The sequence below is a fragment of the Glossina fuscipes genome, unplaced genomic scaffold (assembly GCF_014805625.2).
Source record: "Glossina fuscipes isolate IAEA_lab_2018 unplaced genomic scaffold, Yale_Gfus_2 121, whole genome shotgun sequence".
Classification (NCBI taxonomy): domain Eukaryota; kingdom Metazoa; phylum Arthropoda; class Insecta; order Diptera; family Glossinidae; genus Glossina; species Glossina fuscipes.
In genome coordinates this window covers 7218498-7242493 of record NW_023998464.1, presented here as the reverse complement: position 1 = coordinate 7242493, position 23996 = coordinate 7218498, and the positions used below count along the sequence as shown (strand labels likewise).

The window sequence follows — 23996 nt, the reverse complement described above, 5'->3', positions numbered from 1 at the left end:
ACTTACTAATAAAATAAGAGTTCGAAGAGCTGTACTGAAATATTTTAAAGCAACAGACGCAGATACAAGCATTTGCAAAAGATTTGTCTTAACAAATTCGTGAACGAAATTCGTAAATGAATCCAAGAAGAATTACTTACTAACATAATGTGATGCGAACAAGATAGCACTGTCTCTTAATGCATCCTATCCGAGTTGCGCTCTTATCAATTTACTAGTCAGATTCTCGGTGATGTTGTGTGTTTGTTTGTGTGCGTGTACGAAAACGACCTCCTAGCATCTAAACTATCTATAATTATAAAATTCACTTGACACCTATCAACACACATTTGAAATTCGTTTATATATAATTCGATTTTGTTTTCTTGCCTTTAAAATTTTTATAGTTAGTTTTATAGCGTATGGAATATTATTAAAAATGGCATTTCTCGATAAAAATGGTGAGTGAACGCCTAAACGTGGACATTTCGGCATTTCATAGCAAGTTTTAAAATGCATTTGGAATACTGTCTCTTTGTATTTCTTTAGGTTGTTTTCTACCTTGCAATCCTAACAATTCCCAACAATATTCTCAATACATTTATTACGATACTGACAGATCTAATGCGCGCAAAATCGAATTTGATCTCCAGAAGGCGAACTGTTGCTGCCTACGAGATTATGCGCAATTGTTGAGTGATAACTCTTTGGATAAGTGCAGCAACTTGAGCAACGTTTTCGGCAGCTTAATTAATTTAATTTTTATTTGCATTATTGTAAGAATGTTGGATTTTACTTTATGAAAAAATTTGTTTGCATAAAAATTAAAATGAAAGCCAAATTGGGTTTAGAAATTATTTATAATACGTTGCAGAACCTTACAAAGTCGCTTCTAAATATTCATATGCCGGAGGCAAATGCAAGAGAAAGTGAACACAGTGCTGCATTAGTTGCACTAAGATGTCTTCGATAAAATTTAACTTGTCTGAATGAAATAAAGCTCTACGAGACGAAGTACAATAACTTCTGATTATTGTCTCACGGATATGGCAAACATGGTGATTAATGATAATTCGAATGAATTACGTTCGATTTGATACCAACAAATGATTTCTCTATAATTACGAAGTAAAAAACGAAAATAGGTTCGTAAGACTCTCTCTGTATTTACAGCATATTATTTCAAATCATCTTCGTCAATAGAAATACCACAGTTAGGAGAGATCCGCTGTAAGCATTCGATAACTGCCATAAGCCACAAGCAGAGCTACCGGTGCACCAATTGTTGGCATTGCAACCGTGGTTTGAGCAGAAGCAGCACCTGTGAGCTTCTGGGCATTCGTGACCTTCTTCTCTGCAACCTCGCTCCGGCTTTGGAAAATTTTCTAGGATTGGTAAAAATATGCTTTATCAATTCTTTAATTTATCGTATTTAAGTTTTGCATACGTTCAAGCGGAAAAGCGGCATAACATTGGGGATCGTTATCGATGTCATCCTCGCACGTCATAAGGAATTTATAATTGTCGCTTATATATTCGAGATAATTGCATTCTCTATGAGTACTATTGCATTCAAAACATTTTACTTTCTTCAACGTGCCGTGAATCTTTCCACTAATCTGCGCGGACATGAACGCAACACCAATTAATATTAATATTATTACTTTGCAAATAGAAGTGATCATTCTCGATAATATAAGTAAAATAGGTTCAGAGAAATTGGTTTTTTATTTCAGCGAACAATCCGAATAGGAAATATTTTCTTAAGCAAGAGTTTTCAAGTGTGCTTTCAAATTATGTATTAGGTAAAAGGAAACATAATAATAGTGTTTTATATTTCACAAGAAATATAAACTTTTTGTCATTTTTCTTTGAAGAACTTTGAAGTCAGCCTTACATACCTCGCATCGTTCTACCAATAGTGAAACAAATAGCATTTGGATTGGACAAGGGTCGCTATACCCAACTAACAACTCAACTAACGTTTCACACTTCGTACGTGCCAACTTCCGACCAAAGTTCTCATAATTTTTGTCGAATCATTGAAAATGCATGCAAGACCAACGCCTTTCGCATTGATCGATACTGGACACCTCATCTCAAGTTCAAAATTAAACAACCCTCAATCTTTAGAAGCAAGACCTCACATAGCGTGAACTCTTTCGTATTGCTTCTTTTTTTCACAGGTTATTGTCAACGGTCCCAAGAACGTCTGAGTTCGCATTTTAGCAGCAATTCTAATTCGCTAGAAATTCATACATAGTGGTGCCCAAAATCTGTTTTTTAATCAATATTTAGTTCCACAGCGATATCATAAGAAGAAATATGGACTTCAACGATTGGTCAAGCAGAGCGACGCGAATTTTTAACTTCAAAATTTCTAAAGTGACAGCTTAGCTGTTCGAAATTTTGAGTTGAAAGTTCAGTTTTATAGCAAAGGAAAGAGTAAAAATACCATGAGCGGTTTACACACGGTTTATTTAAGAATATTACATATTTGCTGAATTCTATTTTATATTATACAATATATATGATGAGCATACCGAAGGAAAATTTACAAATAAAAAGCTTCGATTAAAATTATATAACGCAGAATGGCTGAAAACCATATATGTTAGGCTATAGAAAAAGTTGATTTACAAGAATGCTGTTAAATAAATGACAATTTAATATGAATTTCTTTTTTTTATTTGGGGAATTTGGGTTCGTAATGGGGCTTCGCTTGCTATTTTTGGGAACTGTTTACTTCAAAAATCCCATGACAAAATTAGCATCATTGTCAACAACATATTTTGCGAATGTGTAAGGTGGGATTCTCTACACAGGAGAGGCATCTAATACGATGGAGCGAAAAGCAGCTTTACGTAACAGTAGTAAATTGGGTGTTTCAGAATACAGAATTTTTAATGCGCTGAATACGGAACATTAACTTTTTATCTAGTATAACTACCAAGCGCTTAAAGTAATCAGAAAGATAACTTTCATTACATCGAAAGCAAGTGTTTCTTTTTCGCGTAAGAAAAAAATGCTTGCGTCTTCTCTAATTATTTAAATAATTTCTTGTTAATTATTTCACAATCAAGTTCACGCGACGAGTATAAACTGATATCATTGGCATATAAAGCAACGTAACGATCATGGGAAGTCAGACCAGAAAGTTGAGGACAAAATAGGATCCATGGCGGATCCCTGCGGAGCATCTACAGGAACGACATATGCGACTTCTAAAACCAAATTGTTCATTTGAAATTCTATTTTTCTCCTGAATTGTTTTTAATTGTATTTAATAGTTTCACTTTAAATAAGCTCTTCACATATATGCTGCGTAGAAAACTCAATAGAGTAACAGGTGGATAACTATTGACATAATTTTGTGGTTTGTCTGGCTTAAAAATGGGAATGACTTCCATATATTTGGCAAATGTTGGAATTTGACGTAAGAGTTAATTACACAGCAGGAAGAACGGATTAGTTTATGGTGAATATTTTTTAAAGCTGCTCTTCCAATATCACCGAAACTTAATTTTTCTAAATTTTTTTGAACATGCTTCACTTACCAAACATTAAACGACGTCGCCACTTACGTACAACAACTGATCTGGAGCCCAGTCGCTTTATTACAATGTTATCCACAGGCTTTCTGGCAGTGGAGCTCAAGCTAGACGATACTTTATAATTTTCTAGCACTCTTTCTGTGAAAGCTTTTATATCATCGCTAGATACAGAACGTAAATCTCGTCAATAGTTAGGTGGTAGAATAACATTGCGCTTTTCGGTCAGCAATTTGATTATGTTCCTGAATGGCTTCATCCAAACCACTTGCTTTACGATCGTACAATGCATTTCATTCTGGATTCGTCAAATTTGGTGTTAAGTTCGTGTGATCAAGATTCTCCACGAAAATAGACACAAGTAAATCGTATAGAATTTCCATTAAAATTAGCAATTAGGCTTTTAGAGATTGGTATTACAACTCCTCCACCTAACCGATTTCTTTTGTCCTGGCTTAAAAAAAAGGAAACATATATCAACGGTAATTTTGATTAAAAAATCAAAAAGCCCATAGGATTTATCGCGAACACTACGGCGATTCGGAAAAAAGACGTTAACATAGATTGCTATGTCCATTACTAAGTATTTGTATATAAATACTTGATAGGTAATTGCGTTGTAGCAGTAAATTGTGCTTGCTTGGTTGTATACATCTTAAGACTATTAACAACCTTAAGTAGTCCTTAAGTAGTAAGACGTATGTTGATTTACGGTGCACATTCATTGCGGTATTAACATGACTCAAAATGTTCTTAGCATATCTTACGTTAGCTTTATGATTCAAGTTATCTTGGTCGGACTGACCTGTTATTTTGGAATCTGTTCTGGTCCCTGTTTTCAATTTGTCCCTTATTTGTCAACTATGAGCACGATTTGAACATCCGCTCTCTATGGAGGTATGGTTCCGTTCGCAATTTGCACGCCTCACGATGGAATTATCGGAACTATCATTGGTCTTATGCTTCTCACCGAACGCCATGTCCGAACGTTGGGCAGTTTTGGAATTGGTTTGGTTTACCTTTCTAAAAGTCCTGTACCATGAACATAATAAACGATAACAGGTAAGATAGGTAAGAAAAATATATTCGGTCGTGACCGAATCCTTTGTACCCATCGCCAAAGGCAAAACAGGTAAGAGAAGTAAATTTTCAAGTTCTGCAATATGACGGGGTCGCGGCTGATTTTATCTATTTTCAAAATAAAACCTTTGTGATACAGGCGTGTGGGTGTTGTAGGCGTGTTCTTGCAAAAGTTTAAGACACTTCCAAATTCTCGGGGAATTTTGGTCGCCTAGAGAAGCGGCGGACGGACTTCAATCCGCTAATTGCATTGTGACGCTTTCAATACGTGCTTCTTAGTCAATCCTATATATCTCCAATCGTAGGCATGATAAAACTTTAAGTTTTTATATAAAAATTTCAATGCCTCCTTAGAATTCTCAGATAAGTATGTGATTTTTCTTTTTACGAACATAAAATTCTTTCAAAAAATACTATTTCATTTTTGTTTCATTCTTGGCTGGCAGATGACATGTACAACAAAATTTTGTATATTGTTATATTTTCGCTTTTTTTTAAAGAAGGTAATTAAACGCGATAAACATAAGAGCGGCTGATTTACAGATGACATTTCTTTTGATAGTTTTCAACCTAAAATGTCACGTTTGTAACTCGAGGGATCACTTAAGTTGTGATGATATTCTGTATTCTGCCGATCCAAGATATTTAAAGGAATGTGTCCAGAATTTGAGCACTTGCGCTGTACTTAAAGGACAATGGGGCGGCAGTAAGTGATAATGAAGCTTACATAAGTAAACTTGTGAACGGTTATTATCTACTTCTCTTCGTTAAAGTAAGACATATTCTCGTGAGACGGGGTTGTGGACCGTTACATTCATGTCATCAAGGTCATGCAATATGTTGTCAATGTGATACCGATGGGTGCAATTTCAGCAATGACTGTGTCGACCCCAACGCCAAAAAAACCTCTTCATGCAAAAATCCAGTGAATCTAATTTCCTGGCTAATATTTTTGTTTGTTTTATCACTATGTTCATCGTTAATGATTCTCTAACTCGTGTGAAAAAATACATATATATATATATACAATTTTTTTCTACCTTCATAAAATGAGAGACTTTTCTTTGAATGAAATAGTAAAAATGGTTTTACATTTACAATTTAAAAGTCACGAAAGAAGAATACGATTAAAGTCATACAGGCGCTGACCCATAGCCAGAAGTTAAAAGGGAAGTTTAAATGGAAATCTCTATAAGCAATCGCGGTATTATTAACTTCGACATCTTCGCAAAGATTGTTTACATTGCAACGAGAAGTTTGGCACTGACAGCATATGGAACTATTTGAAGAGCACGCTGGTATTGGATGGCAATCACGCGTTAATGTTACACTTTCGTCTAAAATGAAGATATGAAATGGCAAAATGCGGGTTTCAACGGACGCTTGCAACCTTACCGTAAGCACCCATTCTACCATCTTGACCAATTAACACCGAACACGATTCATTGCACGTTCTGAGAAATTCATCCTTGGTAGTGAGAGCTGCCAGAGCATTGCATTGCCAATCCCTTGGAAAAGTGCAACTATAACAATCTACAGCTGGCTCGACTAAAAAAAAAAGATCAGAAGCCAAACCAATAAATTACAGTACAATGAAGCAGAAAACCCCATTTCCGATATACCATACAATACTAACCATCTTTTACGCTAAAACACAGGCAATTTAAGATAACAAATAAGCCCAAATTCTTTAACAAAACAGGCGCACGCATGTCCGTTGCAAACTGGAAATGGATATGAATTAAAAAATTACTGAAGCCAAATAAAAACTCAAAGCCAATTTTTTCGAAAACAGAAACGAAATAAAATATCATTAATTTCATTTGATAGATGGCTATGATTATTACATTTTCAAAAGAAAAGGCACCTGTAACGAGATAAACAGGCACCTCCATACGTAAATGCTCAACGCATGTGTGCACAAGGTGCTGCTCTAAAAATGGATTTTCTCCAAGAGAGAACCGCCTACAATGGCCCGTTTTAAAATGGATCTTTATTTTATTGCGTAGCTTTTCTGTCAGCGTAGCTTTTTCACGTGGTCAGTCGACATTTTGACGGGAGAACACACGTATGTCACGACGTTCTAAGACATTGCCCAAATGAGCAGTTTTCTTTCATAACTACTGCAAACACATACTACTGTTGGATTAATATAATGAAAGTCATACGTGTTCGACGCTAATAATTTTACATGAGCATTTTCCGTTTTGAGTGGGTCTGACGCACTAACGAAAGATTTATAAGCAAAATCTCGAGAATACAGCATTTATTGCCCTTTTTATGCCTGACTACGGCTATGTGTAGAGCCCGTCGAAAGAGTCTGTAGAAATCATATGGTGCCTTTCACGTTCAGCAACCTTTATGGTTTCGTCAAAGTCCGCTACTTAATTATAAGGCGATGCAAAAGCGTATAAAATTGTGCAAAAATTCGAAAAAAACTCACATTGAGCACGCGGCAGCCGAAAGGTGTACAAAGTTCTAATTTACATATCGGAGAATTTTTTTTAACCAACTTACACAGATTTCTCTTACAACTCTCCAGAACTAAATATTACCGTAAAGGCAGCGCACCACAAAACCGAAATCCGGTGAGACGTACCCTTTAAAAGCGAGTCCTATACTATTCACTAATCGCGCTTTTTGTCAAAAATAGCGTCTGTTCCTTGACTATGTATACTGTGATGAGCTTAAATTTCAATATTCGCAAGTGAAAAAAAACGGATTGTTTACAAAGCGATAATATTAAGTGTCCTGAAATTCTTGCCAAAGCCTCAACCTGCTTTTGGCTATACAATGTGCATATAACGATATGTAAACCTTTTACGAAACATTCACACTGCTTTGTTGTCCTCCTTAGCTAAAACTTTCGAAGCGTTAATAGAGACTATTAAATATCTACAGCACGCATGCACATTGAATTCCCATATCGCATACAATATTATCTATCTATTTATCTAGCCTTTTGTCGACGTTTTCTTTTTTAATTGGAACAAATAAAGAAAAAGTCAATTGACTTTTATTTACGACAGAAATTAATATTACGTCTGTCTTAGTTATGTTCTTTTGCGTATATTTTTTTAATTCACACGATATATTTTTGTAAACATTTAATTTGCAATTTGCAAAATAATACAGATTACAAACGTTGCGCACGTCTTACTTCGACAAGCATGAATAAGTTTATGACTTTATTCATTATTTTGATGATAATACATTTGAATTCTTTCAACGTTCAAGCCCAAACGGAGAATCCTGACGAGCAGGAAGAGGAAGGTATAGGTTTCATTACTTTTGCCTTTGTTTTAAATGAAAGCTGTACATAAATTAAGTTTCATATCGATAACAGAGGATAGCGGTTTCAAATGTTACAATTGCAGTTCATACTCTCAACCCGATTGCGATGAATTGGGATGGGGTCAAACTAAGTACTTGCACTCCTGTTTGGCAAATTCATGTTCTTTGGTAGAAATGGAGCATCGTAATTAAGCAAAATTTATTGAATATCTACCCTTTCACATCTATTTAGTATGTGTTCACTTATTTTTCTAGCCAAGAAGTTAGGTGTTGCCATAAGAGTACGTAGATGCGGCGTGTTGCTAGCTTGTGATCACGTGGAATATCCTGTTTGCTGCTCCTGCCAATCGGATGGCTGTAATCGTGGTAATATTTGCAGCCGTGCTCATTACTCATTAGTGGAGACGATGGAGAAAACTGCCTTTTGCCTTCTACTAACAATCATTATCAGCGTTTATCATGATTACGTATGAAATGATTTGCCTCGAACTTTGGCTACGGCAGAATAAATGTATTTTTCGCCATTCTTTAAATGCATTAAATAAGATTCAGATTCGTGCAAATCTATTGGTTTTATTTTTACTTTTTTGCTTTCTAGAACATCGCTTTTCTATAAGTTGATATGGGATTGATAAGGCATACGTAACGATTGTGAAATACTACAATAAATAAACGCATACATGAACATTAGAATGATTTGATAGCACATGCATAACATTATCTGTTTTGTTGTCAAAGTGTCTTTTTGTTTTTTTTTTTTTTTTGTCTCAAAGAAAAATCGAAAAAAACCAATTGGGTTTTATTTAAGATACAAATAATTGTTGCGTCTCTCTCCTTTCCTTTTATATATTTTTCACAAATTACGGAAATATTTTTAATTTGTTATGTGCAAAATATTACAACTATCTCGAAGAGTATGAACAGGTTTACGGCAGTATGCATTATTTTGATAACAATACATTTTATTTTTATCAACACCCAAGCCCAGACGGAACGCTCTCAAGATCTATTTGGATCGGAAGAAGAAGAAGATGAAGACATGGAATATGAAGGTACAATTGTTGTTGCTTGTTTTCCTCCTTATAAAGAATTCACCTTAAATAAGAATTAAACGTAAATTAAAAATCGTATCAATAACAGATGAAGGTGGTTTCAAATGTTATAATTGCAACGCAGTGTATCAACCCGATTGTAATTATGTGAAACCTGGTCAACGTAAATACTTGCATGTCTGCTATGAAAGCTCGTGTTCATTGATGGAAATGGAACATCGTAATTAAAGAAAATGTTATTGAAATTCGTTACATCCATATAAGAATATTCTCGCATGTTTCTAGCCAATATCGTCGGTCTTTACGTAAAAATACGTAGGTGCGGAGTAACAATGGATTGCTATCACATCGATTATCCCATTTGCTGCCAATGCGAAGCTGATGGTTGTAATGGTGGCAGTCACTGCAGCCGCGCCCACGATTCTTTAATGGATTCGTTAATGGTCGAGAGGCCTTTACTTTGTTTTTTAATAAAAATCATTATCAGCTTTTGCCGTCATTATATATGAAATAAATCGTTACTAGCTTTGGCCAAGACACGAAAGAATCTGTCTTTAGCCATTTTTCAAGTAGATTAAATAAAATTCAAAGTTGTTCAAGTTAAATAATATTTTTTGGTTAAAGCAGGTTATTGTACATAAAATAGGACAAGGAAATCGTATTGATCTTTCGCTATCATTCTGTTTAACATCCAAATACAAGAAATAACCCGTAAGGACGCAACGCCGGCCCTTAGGTAGCATGCAACAATTCGCCTTGCGCAAATGTTGACTCGTCTTGGTAACAATACACCAAAAGTTATACACTATTTTAACGTAAAGGCATGCTCTTAATGAAAGCCCGCATAATGGGCGGCACCCAAGACAGGGCAAGGCGCAACCAAAATTTCGCAAACATAATTTTTTTTTTAAAGATTTTATTAGTTTTCAACTGTTTTCGTCATAAAAGACTACAAATTAGACTTTCTCGCCATTTAAGGGCTTGATTTTCATAGTAAGCGTTATATGTGGTGAGATCTAAAAAATAGACTTACATTTCTACATTGCTACTAAGAACCGATTTTCATCATAAAATATTCACGATTACCCCTTTTTCTTCATGGGAAGCCTTATAGGAAATTCGTCTCAGCAAGTTAGAATGGCGAAATATTATTATATGAACCATTTCAATAGCGTTCATCCTTGAGCCAAATTACGCCGATGTATTAAATTTGACGAAAGAAAGTAAAATTTTTGTTCTATGCGTTGAATATGAAAATACATAGACGGATGTCAGATGGATGGACGAACAGACCAAGACGAAGGTAATTCATTAATAACACTGTAGGGAATTGGGGTAAAATGACCTCTTCCTTCTGATCTTATCGTTGCATGTAACGTGCCCGAACTCTGTCCTTTCATTATGATAAAAAGGAAAAACGATTTACGTATGCTTGCGTACATTTACATATGTTTACATGTAATACCAAGGCCTGTCTCTTTTGGTTGCCATTAACGTCCGAATTCGTCATTTTAATCATTCTAATTTTTGAACCAACAAGAACGGTTGTAAGGCACGCATATAGAATAGCTCTTGCGGGGCGCTTCAAGGAAAAAATCCCTATAAAGTTATGAACTATTTTTGTATGTATGCCACGAATGCTCAACCATTCAAATTTTACAGCCAATTATTTTTGTTCAATTTTATATAACTTTAATACATTAACAGTAATTGAAAAATCTGGATCTTTATCATTGTAGATGTTAAAACATTCATTACATATATTCTATTACCTTGTGGCTACCGTTACAAAATATTTGTAATCAGATTTCAAATGCCACAACTAGTCTTAAAATAAGTTGACTGTCGTTTCTTGCACTGGAATCTATACAGTCAGCGAACGTGTTAAGGGATTACATATTTTCTTCATTTTTTTTTTAATAAAACGAAATATTATTTTATTCAAATTGTTAAGTAGTCAAAAAAAAAAAAAAATAGGGGAACACTTAAGCAATATTTTGTAAACCAGTTATTTGAAAATAAAGAACTTTGTGTTCGCACTGTGACTTTTTATAACCACCACAAAAGGATGAGGGGTCATTTTGTCAAAACGTTTGCAACGCGCAGAAGAAAGCATCAGATACAGCACAAATTGATCAGCATCAAATCCTAAATCAATTTAAGCAAGTCCGTCGGTCTGCCTGTGCAATGTCTATTGTAAACATTCTCCTAGTCGCATACACGCCTACAACGCCCATACGCCTCTACGACAAAACCTCTCATTTTGATATTAAAAGAAATCGAGTACCCCCGCTCCATACTATGGAGCATGAGAATGTTGTTCTTTTACAGTACAGTAGACGACAATACACAATTTGATGACTTGCAGCAAATTGATCAAGATAAACATTTTGCTAAAGGCGCTGACGATGATAATGTTGACATTGGAAAGGAAGGCAAGAAAATTAAAAATTTTACCTTATTAGGATATTTAGGATTGAGCTTATTTCGAACGTAAACTTACGAGAAATTTTTTTTTTTTAATGTCTCAGAGTAAACTTCAAGTTATTAATAGCGATTTCAACTGTCAGACAGTTCTTCAAGCATCATCCGGCATTTTGACCTTCAATGCAATTGAAGAAATTATTTTTTATTTTTATTTTTGAAGAGATATAAAGTTTAGCTTAGAACTACATTTACATTGAGTTTAATGCCGTAAACAGACTCGCAACAGTTATTAAAGAAAGACATAACAGCGGACAAAAATTTCGAGAGGAACACCTGAAAGTACAATAAGAATTAGTAGCAGCTATCAAAGATCTTACCAAAGCCCTAAGCAAAACAAAATTAAATATTAAAAAAAAAGAAAGCATTTGACATTTTTCAGATTTTTGTATAAATTTCCTTTTTAGTGTTTATAACTAAATATAAATATAAATACACGTTAAAAACGTGTTAACGTAATGTAATTTGGTCTCACGTCTTTCCTTCTTTGAAGATTAGTTATTCTACTGGTAGTGCTTTCGTCAATAAGATCAGTTAGGAAACATTTATTTTGTTTTTCAAAAGCATATTATGTAATATGGCGCCCGTGTAGATATATAAATTTCATTTTCATGCTCACAAATTAAAATCCTGGTTGTTTCAATAAATGTTCGAAGCTCAGATTTGTTTTCATGGACGTTATGATTATTTATCTCTGCAGATTCGTTGGTTTTGCTTTTAATATCACAGCAGGATAGAACACGTGCCATAAAAATACAAACAAAATAAAAATGTTGCGGAAGGATGTAAATGTGCGGGAAGAGATTTTTCTGAGTTGTTATTTACTTCTTTATAGTTACCTCCGCTACCATATCTTTAAAGGCATCTTTTCCCTGAAGAACCTGCAATGATTCTGATGTTTGCTCCAAGCTTTAAAAGTAATGTCCTGACACGAAAAGTGCTGAATATTTGAAAATTAATCACTGAACTGAAGAAAGGAAAAAATTTTCGAGATCATTAGGAGTTAAATAGCTCCAAAGGACTTCTGAATTGAGGATCATTCAATAACAAGAAAGCTGAAAGCTATAAAAATGGAAATCGATAGAAGGCAATTATTTTAAACGCGAACAATTGCTTCAGAGTCGCTCGTTGTAACCAGGAATAGCACAAATCGTGAAAATAATAAATGAAACTCAGTCAAACGTGTCTTCTGTCTGGTTTCGTTATGTTGTTAACTGTGATCTATCCCTTCCTTTAACAAGTAACTTGTTCTCTCAGCGCAGAATTTATTTTCCGTCAAAACGGCATACAAAACTACCGGTTGCCGACGGACAATGCTTGAAATAGTATGTATTTTATTATATTTCTTTCGGTCGAGGTTCAATTGACTCTTAAAGCAAATCTTAAATTAATTGATATTAAAGCTTAGTATATGTACAATAAAACAAATAAGAAGGAAAAAAAAGAAACAAAGGAAAAAAAGCATGTACACCATTAGCATAGAGGCACACCCACAACCGGTACAGGACCAAATTGCGATTGAAACTCTAAGCCATCGCAAACATTCATAAGCTTGGCAACCGATAATAGTTACAACAATTCATTTTCGACTCGTCGTGACATTTTAAAGTTAAGAGCTAGTTTAAGTACGACATAGGTAAATTACGTGCATTAAGCAATGTTGCTTTAAGGGACTTTAAAGAGTCCGATAATGAGAATAAGTGGTAGACGTCATTTAGGATCTTGCAAGCAACTCTGAATGGGTTAAATATCTCATAATTATATTTACATCGACTAAGCTTAACCAAGGTAAAGCGCCTAGAGAAGCGGATGGGGACATTAAAGCTTATTTCACCAAGTAATACAAGCGAGTCAATAGCACCATTTATTACTTTGATTACGAAGGAAACCCCAAGAACAAATCTGGGTTTCTCGAGAGACGGTAAGGACAACAGAAGCAACCTATTTTTTTAAAAGGGGGAAGAGAGGCAATCGGATCCCAACCCAAATTCCTAAAGGCAAACAGCAACAATGCTTTCGAACAAATTCAATTGAATCTACATAGCACCTATATGAAGGAGACCATACAACAGAGGCATACTCAAACATAGGTGTAACCAAACACATGTACAGCCTTTTAGTAATGTAAGGATCATCAAGCTCTTTGGGCCACCTCTTTATAAAACCAAGCGCGGACCTAGCTTTGCTTAACGAGAGCTCAATGTGTGCATTATTGGCCAAAGGTGAACTGTCGCGGAATTTTGTCAGTAAGTAACACTTGGTTATTTACATAAAAGTAGGGAACCGGTTTAAAAATACAAAAAAGGCTTTGAAACACAATACAGTAAAGTTTGGAATGCGAATATCACGTTAATAACATCCCGCTTGGAAGGGTTACCGCGCGTTACGGCGTCAGTATTCATAGCATAGGAATCAGTATTTCATAGCATAGGAATCAATACTTGAATGCTTATCAATAAGAAATATCCTGTCAGGCCTCAAAGAAATATAAACAAATGTGTATGGACGACGTTAATGGGTTAATTGTACAGATGTACTCAATAAGCGATATATAGTAGAAAAAAGTCGAAATTCTTTAAACTCTTTATTAAGCACAATTTAAAATTTTCAATATAATTTATTCATTTAAAAGAAAAAAAATTATAAATATTCAACTGTATATTACTTACTTGAGGTGAAAGATGCCTTTCTAAACAAATTATTCGATGGTGAAAAGTACTCCGCCGGATATTGCTGCTGTTGATATTGGTGATGATTTAATTGTTGCAAATATTTGCTAAGATTCGCATTAATAAAAAATTTCGTTAGCGATATGGTTGACGGCGTCGTTGAGGCAGACAACGACGATGTAATAAAGAGAGTAGTTGGTCTTGTTGAGATTATTTCTAAAGCTGCCGCTGAAGCATATGATGAGGACGGCTTCAGCAGCGGCAAGGGCGCGATAAACGTATTATGCATTAGCATTACTACGGAAAATATCAATAACGACCACATTACCGTCAGATGATGTTTGATTAAAGATATCATATCAAAATCAAAGCCTATAAATCTTTTATTTTTTCATTTCGCATCGCCCTGCCCTGCGCAGTTGAAAGATCAATTCTAGTCGCTTGCTTAGTTGCATTTAAAACATTATCATTTTGTTCTAACATATTTGCTTATTTTGCGTGCGTTTAATTTTAATTGAATAATGCAATGCGCCTGTGTGCACATATTTAGATTATATTTGCTTTCATTTTATTGTCATTAGTTTTTAATAATTTTTTCCATAATTTTCTTTTTATTCATTTATTTGTTCTTTTGCATTCATTCTCTACCAGGGCCTCGAAATATGTTACTTATGTCATACATTTTGTAATATACCCAAATGCATACATATATTTTATTATTATTATTTTAGACTAATGAAATACATTCTTACACTAAAAGACAAATAATTAAGCCCTAGCTAGATAGGCCGTCAAGTCTATTTTAGAAAAAAAAATCAGATATTAAGTCTGGAGGAGTTTTAATAAAGTAATATATTAAATTGTTGTTACGTTCTGTAGCCGACTTACACTGCAAACCCGAATGAAAATAATTACTGCCTTTCGTGTTTCATTCCTCGCACGAACCACGTTTTTTATCAAAAAGAAATGCGTCGCAATCAGGCGATATTCCCCATCTAGGTTGAAGGTCACTTCGTTGACTACTTTTGCTGGAATCGAACGGACGGGCGTATGTCAATTTTCATTATTTTCAAGGATGAAATTTCTTGCACGAAATCTCGCAAACTACTTTCCAACTGTTTCATAGCTTACTGCATTTTCATTTAAAACAATACTAATCAACAACAGCACAATAACAACAACAAATGCAAAGGACAGAATTAATTTGTACACCTAATAATTTTGATATATGTTAACAAATAATATTCGCTGGAGGATAAATCTGCGAAATAGGATGAGCCCGACAAACAAATCGAAGTTCCATTCATGGAATATTGCCATTAAAGCCGTCCATTAATGACGCAGCTCTTTCCTCCTAAAGTGGGCAAACGCGGCAGCCAATGTGCGAACACATTTCTTATATTTAAATCGTGACTCGATATATGACACATGTCGTCTTGACTTTGCTGCTTGATAGCTTCATAAGTGATTACAGTTTTGGATGACCCGAACCTTCACTGTCACCTTGGCCATGCATAACGTCACACTCCTCCTTAAGTTGTGCAAGCACATTCAAAACCAGATGACACTCACATCGGTACATCCGATTGTCAAACAATGATTGCGCCTTCAAAATGACTAAAATTTTGTTGAGTGTTTACCAGCGCGCGCCAACTTTTCAAACAACCTACAAAGGCATTTAATTTTTCACGTTTTTTTATGTATTGCACAGCTCGTAATGTGGGACACAGACGTATACAAATACGAGAAGCGCTCAAGATGGACCTGTCTTCTTTTGTTAAACCGATCCATTCAGAATTGTCTTCTGAGTCCATTTAATTTAATTTGTCCGTTTGTCCATGTTTTTTATTCAGCCTATGAGTCCATATAACACCTCGTTTTAAAACAGAAATCGTATGAAAAAAATGTTTAATTTTCAAAACTTCTCGACAAAATTCATTGAGTAATAGTGTTTCGCCATTCTGAAGGGATGTCAAAAATTTGGATCGGATGGATTGATGTTTTGAACCCAGTATACGAGTGTTGATCCCAATACATCAGTCACCACAACCGTCCCTCAATTTGAAGCTTTAACTGATTTCGAACTAAATTCGACAAAGTACTTTCAATAAACGGCGCCACTATTTGCCTTAGCATGGTAAGCATACTGGACTCGCCTTTTATGTAATTAAAAATATGTCTCTATTCATAAGATACACAAGCAGCTGAAAGCTCGTGTAAAGATAGCTGTGAGTTAGAATGTTGAGAGATATATTCGTATTCCTGTTTGCGATCGTGAGAGCATAAGTTACCAAAAACAGGAAGAAACATGACTTTTAAGTTAAAAGCGTGCAGCTCGTCCTCTAGATCCGTTGTACAGTATACTTACATGCCAAAAATGGCACAACTAAATTAGCATTAATCGTCCTTGACTGGTACAAAGAAACCAAGCCCTATAAATATAATTTGTATTTAATTTTGTACATGTGCTCATGCGTTCATGCAATAGCGTCTGCAAGTGTGCCTCTGCAACCTTGTAAAACTATTTATGGTTTATTTACGTGCTCTGTACTCTGGCGCACAACACATTCATGCACATGCATGTGCAATTTGAACGCATCTTCCCTTGCGGAGGAACCCCACCATTAGAAGACAAAAAAAATCTTTTCCTGTATGTGTGTCGTCAATAAGCAGAATTTTTTTGCACTTTTTGTTTGTTTTGATTTTCTTTCCTTTTTTTTGTGCATTAAGGTTAATGGTTGTAATAAGATTAAAATTTTTTGTTGTGATTCTCAATTTTTGCGAACAATTCGTAGTTTTTGCCATACACTAGTTATGCAGACGCACGCAGGCATGTATGCACTTATATACCTTTGGCTGTTGTTGCAATGACTCCATTTACGTTTATCAGCTTTATGCAATTTTTAGAAGGTTTTTATGGTATGGATTGCAAATATGTAACTAAGTACTACAAAAAGGCGACTTTTCTTTATCTTTTAACTTTGTTGCTTCCCATAATTTGAAATTATTGTTCTTGCAGAATATTTTAATTATACTAAGTGGTAGTTGGTTTTTTAGAAACAAATATACACACAAATGATATATAGAATTAAAAAAACATAGAAACGAGGAAGCCGTCTATACAATAATCTACAAAGTAAATTTCAAACAAAATTTTCAGTAAATATCTCCAAGCTGTTGATTGCTCAACGTACGCCTGATCCCGTAGAGAGAGCGAGAGAGAGAGAGAGAAAGGGGTCACACAAACCAAGTAGATTCGACTACAGTCAATCAGGTTAATTAGATTGAGTTAGTGTAGCAACAACAGTAAGCACCACTTAATGGTCTAAATCTTTCCAGCAAAATTTAGCGAAACTTTTCTCAAAAAATATTTTTTATAGGTTGCCCTCCATTTTTATTCTTTACAAATCAATGACAAATGAACAAATAATTCTTAAGGACAGCGTCCGTCAAAATTTATTGATAGTGATGCCAATGACCGTTTTGCTGAAACGTTTCGCTTGAGAAGTGCGATTTTTCCAATTAGTTTGAAAAGTATGTCTTAGAAACCTCCAGGGAATGCAATCGCATCAACCCAATCCATATTCAGCGCAAAAGTAAGTCTGTCAAAAATTCTAAACCGAATTAATTTTCCTTTCAACTTTGGCTGGGAACTTAACATGATTGCGAACCATTCCTTGAGTCTGTCTCCTCATGATTACCACTGCTTCAGGTCGATGCAACTATATTTACCAGATCAGTTGAAGATAGCCAAGAGGTCATTGGTTGCACAGTATCTTACAAAGGAATCTTAAAAGGAGCTTGGTAGATGCAAACAATGTTAAGCGTGCCAAACAAGTACAAATTAAAAGCAGTCAACTGCGCCACTGCTCACTTAATTGGATTCATAAATTGATTTTTTTTTTTATTTCTTTTTGGAGTTTAGGATACATTTGCTTTCTTCGACTTCTATCCTAAAGTATTTCATGGCGAAATGGTTCGCTCGATAACAGCTAACAAAAGTCATAATAAATACTTTCGGAATCGGAAAGGCAGAAACAATTGCTTTAAATGTATTTAATAATTGCCATATAAACTTCAGTCATGAACACATTTACATGCTAAGGCTGAAGATTAAATATCTATCGACAAATCGGCACACTTATGCTTGACGATACATGCATGTGCCATCCAACTTACACAATCATTTGTGTATATATATCTTTCGATACCACATATCAAAAACTTATTGAGCAAACAGTTAGCCAAGCATTGAAGTGCGCATATAATAATTTTTTTTTTTTTTATTTACTTATCAAATTCAGACGCAAACGTGTTCGGAACTAAGAACGTGAAGTGAAAGTGAAAAATGACCACATAACGCACACTTTCCAACTTTGTCTTCGACTTTGATAAAGTCGAGCAAATGCTTAAATCAAGTTTCGGCTTCATTTTTTCTCGCTTACTAACGAGCATGCACAAATCGTTTTGCACATCGCGCGGCGATGATGGTATATAAAAAAAATCTCCGATACTTATTTCCGAATTTTCGCGCTCCTTTTCGAAAATCCGCAAGCAAAAGTGAAAGAATTAAATAAACACGTTTTGTTGAATTCCAAGAATGCTTATGCATTGGGAACACTAAGACAATAACAGAAACAAATTTAACTACGCACAAATGCTGGGATATGAAAACCCCTGCACATCCTTATATTACATAACAAAATATATAGAATATCTAAATGAACTAATCAAAATGCTTTTATCCTTATGTGATATATTTATTTCATATATTTATTTCATAAAGTTATCAGTTCGAAAATCTTGAAAGTAGACTATTCGATGAACTCATTGCCTATGTATTAAGTTTATTTGTGTATGTGAGATAACAATAAAAATAAATCCATATTTACACGCTTCACTGATTCACGCACCTGCCTTCATAAGCTCACTGTAAGTTTAATGCTCTTGCATGGTAAGTAAAAATCTTTCGATGCACATTTATTTTGAAATACGAAAGAGACGTTAAAACGGTTACCGGATGTTTTAACTGCAAAACGAATTTCACACAAGATTTTAATTACAAAATGAATTTCACACAAGAAATTTTTTCAAAATATTTACAATTTGAAAAGTTAAAGAAATTCTTCACTTAGTTCGTAAAAAAAAAAAGTAGAAAAATATTGTCATACAAAATATAACTTTAATATTTTATTTTGTTATTGCATTTCCAATATTCGCAACTTCTTTAATTGTTATTTTTTAATTTACTTTATTTATTTTTAATCACTTTAATCATATTCATGTTTTTTGTGTTTCTTTTCTTTTCTTTTTTTTTTTTTTTTTTTTTTTTTTGATTTTCTTATTCGTTATGTCTCTAAGACATTTTAAAATCTTTTATAAATACTACGCATTTCTGACTGGCACTTTAAACTGACGTGAATGCAATATGCTATACTTTGTTGTGGTCTGGATAAACTACTGAACGAGTTTTAATTTTTGGCCCATAATCGTTATGCATTTCACAAATACGAACAACAATCAGTTTCCTTTTCCTTTTTATAGAAGGGACTCCGAAAAATGCTACCCGATTCGCTTTATAAGCAAAATGCTACTAACACTAATGTTGATAGTTTTGTTCGAAAGTTTATCAGCTGCAAGTACATTTGTAACCATTATTATAATCGAGATATACACTTACGGTGTAGTGAATAATGCCGCAATTGGTTTGGTAACTAGTTTCTTTTTAAAATACATGAATTCAATACTTAAATCGTTTGCGAGTGCCTTGAAATTGGTATTCACTGCAATATTGTGTTATTTTCTATTTATATAAATATTTATATAAATACAGCTCTAGCCATCGCTGTAGTATCATTTGCCATCTATTTATATTCACAAAGTCCAGTAGCAAACACGGGTAAACTAAGGTCCACGCAAAAACGTAGTGAGTTAATTACGACACATGCATATGATAAGAGAAAATTATTAGAATGCGAAGGTGACAGCGACTTGGAAATGGACATAGTTTAGTGTTTAATACCAAACGATATTTTATAAACTAAGATGTAAGTTATACCTACGTTTTTATTTATAGTTCATTTTTTTTTCAAATAATTTTTGCACTATGTACATAAGCATTAAATCATAACCAAAATATATATAAATAAAGTATATAAAGTTGTGACCACCGGTTCGCATCCAGATTCCAACAAGTTCGCATCTAGATTCCTGCAAGTTCCAACAAGTTTTGGGTTCAGTTTTTTAATTTCGAAAATGTGTCGTTGTCTTCGCTAAACTTTTAGGACAACTTTTGTCCAATGCTTTATAATCAAAGACAATGAATTCTTATTCAGCTCAAGAACTTTACATAAATATTTATCTAAGTAGTTATCGAAAGCTTTTACTCGGTTACAAAATGCTATTTTGTAATTCCGAAAGTTTTGGAATTAGAGCTTTCGAAGACAAATAATTTCAACTTGATTTAGTACTGAGTGTAAGTTGTTGCCGTAAAAGTTACTAAAAGCTTGCAAAAAAATTTAACAACACAACTTGATAAGGCTTTGCATTTTAACAGAGTTGAACCTTTGTTTTCATTAACAATAAACTCCAGAGCACAGGCCTGTTATTTTACGTAAATCGACACAAAAAATATGCACTTGTTAATAATTAGCATTTAGTTGTTAAAAGTTAAAAAAGTGGTGGTTCCAGTTTTGTATGTGTTCAATTATTACAAACATTCATTATATATTGTTTTTGAAAACTTTGAGTTTAAAATTAAACGCTCATACTATAAATTTTTTTTATAACGAGGTACTTAATATAATAAGAGAAGCAAATGATAAATTAAATTCATATATGTATACATATATATATATATATATATATATATATATATTCTTAACTCTTAGCATAGAAACGATACTTGAACAATATTAAAAATTGTAAACAAATTGGACTCTTATTCTCACATCTTTGGAACACATATACAATGATGCGAGAAGAAGGATGCTGTGGTCATAAGGAAAAGAATTTTGCAATAGATTTACTAAAAATCCTGTGAAGCGTAGCGTAAGAGATGTAATTGTGGAGTGCTCTGGTTCCTGGGAGAATATCGCTCTGACACATCTAAGCAAAAACACTGTGGATAAACTTATAACTGAAAATATGTTGGAAACTGCAATGTTATCCTGTGTCGAAGAACATATGTCACTGTTATGGAAATTTGAGTAAGATGCGAAACATTCATTCAATTTGATGAACGCGCGGTTCCTAGATCATATCTTTGATGTGATTAGACGGCCAAGAAAATATTTAAAAAGTATTATATAATATCTCAGTAGAGATAAATGCAAAATTCGAAGCTGTACTTCAAACGATTTTTAGTTTTAGTTGCAAGCTGTAGATTGAACAAAAGACTACACAACTGGCAAACGGACAGATAGGAACAGATTCTGAATAATAAAAGGTGGATCTATTTCAAGTCTCTCTAGGTGTTTTCAAGTCTTTCTAGGTGTTCTATCTTTCTTAGACTGGCAAAAAGAATTCGTTCCTCGACAACCACTACGCTACTCCAAACAAGGGTTTTTATGCAAACATTCTATTATACAACAAAAAGAAAGCTAAAGTTACTTGGAATTAGCCGGTATTAAGCCGAGTGTCTGTATATGTATTCTGTACATGTTTTATAGGACTAATAGGTTTTTTATCCTTACTTTTTAAATTTTTATTCAATGATTTTTATATTCATGCAAACATCGTTATCCGGATAATGATAATTTGTAGCTTCGAAAGCTACTCCAGATGGACTTGCACTTTCTTTCAAAAATATTTCTCGGCATTTGAATAATTGTAATCTTCGTAATGAATATAGATTTCTGGAGATGCGGCCTGATATTTGGTCTCCGCAGTACCGACAGCCAGGAATTTTCTTTTAACTACAGACGGTTTCGCTTTAAATTATCTTTCACACAAAAAAAATTGAAAATTCAATTGTTTTATAATCATTATTATTTTTTTTTTTTAGACGGAATGCGGCGAACACTTTACTTCTTTGCAGAGGTTCCTTTCATGAGGTATGAAGAATTTCTAAAAAGTATGCGTACGTACTGGTTGGATATTTATTATTTCTCGCTGCACGCCGTTTCATGGGCTTAATAGAGTATTGAATAATTCTCTGATTTCTTAATCTGAAAATACTATCGTGAAACTATACACAAAAATACGAATTAGTATACAGAACGTGGTTTTTGTAAGTTTTGAGTTCTTTGTCAAAAAAACTGAATGTAGACTGATATGAGAAGTCTCCAACCTCCTTAAACTGGCACTAGCTTCACTATTGCTTCCATTCGATGAATTTTTTAGTCTTTTCGAACAACGACGTTCATGTTGATTAAGAACTTACACTGTAGACGTTCTGAAATTTTTTATAAGTCTGCGAAGCTTTATCGTAGACCTACTATGTATATAGCTATTTTTTCAATATTTTATTTATATCGGTGTTGCCCGACATATTGACATGAACACTACTGGGAACAAACGTCGCAGACCTTGTATATCGCCCTTTATAAGCCTTTGTTTTGACTGCTTGTGGATTCTCATATCAAAGTAAAAAAAAAAAAAAAGTCAAATAAACTCGTCATAAACGATTTTCCTTTATATACGGAGGCTATTGAAAAACAAAATTTTATTTTTTCAGTTTTCAAGAACGCTTGGTAATTATACATCAACCAAATCGTTATTAGAATAATCTTGTAGAGATTCCATGCCCTAGCTCCCCTGTTGTTCTCCCTTGCTAACGTTTTTATTTCTATTACAGGTGATTTGGGTATCGACAAATGGAACGAATTAAACACCAATGATATGTTAATAACGAAAAAGGTAAAGAAACCAACATTTTTAACCGATACTGGATGTATGGAACAGCATCTGCAGCAACCAAGCGCTTAAGTTATACGCTTTTCAAAACTCATTAATATATATATATAAAAAAAAGAAGAGAAACCATAGAAAATATGACGGAAAAGGCCGCCTTCTTAGTACTGTGCCTTGTTATTCCGACTACTTCTCTTAAAGGGAACGAAAAATTTTAGTGGAATCTTACCAATTTATAGGACGTGTGAGTGAAATGCAACGAGAGCAATGCAATTTAATGGACTAGTAAATTGGTTTTCTTTCTTCAGCCTTGACTAATTGGTTTCTTTCTATCTCGTATGCCATGACATTCGAATAATGACTAATGAAATGCGTGTTTTATGGCAGAATTCGAATTAAATTTACAAATACTCCTTTAATGTTTTCGTTCGTGTTGGTGGTCGCTCGACTGGTAACCGGCAACATGAATTGGAACAATAATATGTCTCTGAAATTTGGTTCGGATAAGCCAATGGCAAAGACAGTAACAAGGCCGCAGTTTGTTAAACAGTATATATTTCGATGTAACGAACCGTTATGATTTCAACAAGTTTATAACCGGTTAACATTTAACACTAATAATAAGCAATACACGTATGTATTCATTAAATTGTTATGTCTTTTTATATACATACACGTTATTATCGGCCATCGGCGCAGATAACCGAAAAAATTCCCATGAGTAATCGAATTGAAAAGTTTCCGTGAAGTGTGGAATTTTTTTATGTGCGGATTGCATTGTTACATGATGTAGTATTATGTGTTATATGTATGTATTGATATTCACTTTTTGGGGTATGATGTGGGTTTGATATTCACTCTATGGGTGTTAAGTTCAAAGTCGTTTTTTTTTTCGAAATTTACATACATTTTATAGGCTCCTTTCGTCAAGGTCGTCCTTTATCGAGTACGGTTGTATTTGGTGAAATTAATTTTAAGGGGCATTGCGGAAAAAGTCGAAATAATCGAAGATATTCACTTTTAATTTATTTGAA

General features: G+C 34.1%; 1 protein-coding gene across 11 annotated transcripts in view; it reads right to left on the bottom strand.

Annotated features, from left to right (window-relative positions):
* LOC119640470 (zwei Ig domain protein zig-8-like) overlaps window positions 1–19955 on the bottom strand; it is a 103434-nt gene extending 83479 nt beyond the window's left edge. The window contains exons 1-3 of one of the 11 annotated variants that reach the window (XM_038038543.1): window positions 19213–19250; window positions 19002–19138; window positions 14110–15239 (exon numbers count right to left, since the gene is read on the bottom strand). In XM_038038543.1, coding sequence (XP_037894471.1) covers window positions 14110–14467 — 358 coding nt within the window. In that variant the 5' untranslated portion in view covers window positions 14468–15239; window positions 19002–19138; window positions 19213–19250. Of the gene's footprint in view, window positions 1–14109; window positions 15240–19001; window positions 19251–19789 lie in introns of those variants that run through there. The other 10 variants (XM_038038538.1, XM_038038544.1, XM_038038547.1 and 7 more) reach the window with 10 other exon arrangements.
* Between the last annotated feature and the right edge of the window lie 4041 nt (window positions 19956–23996).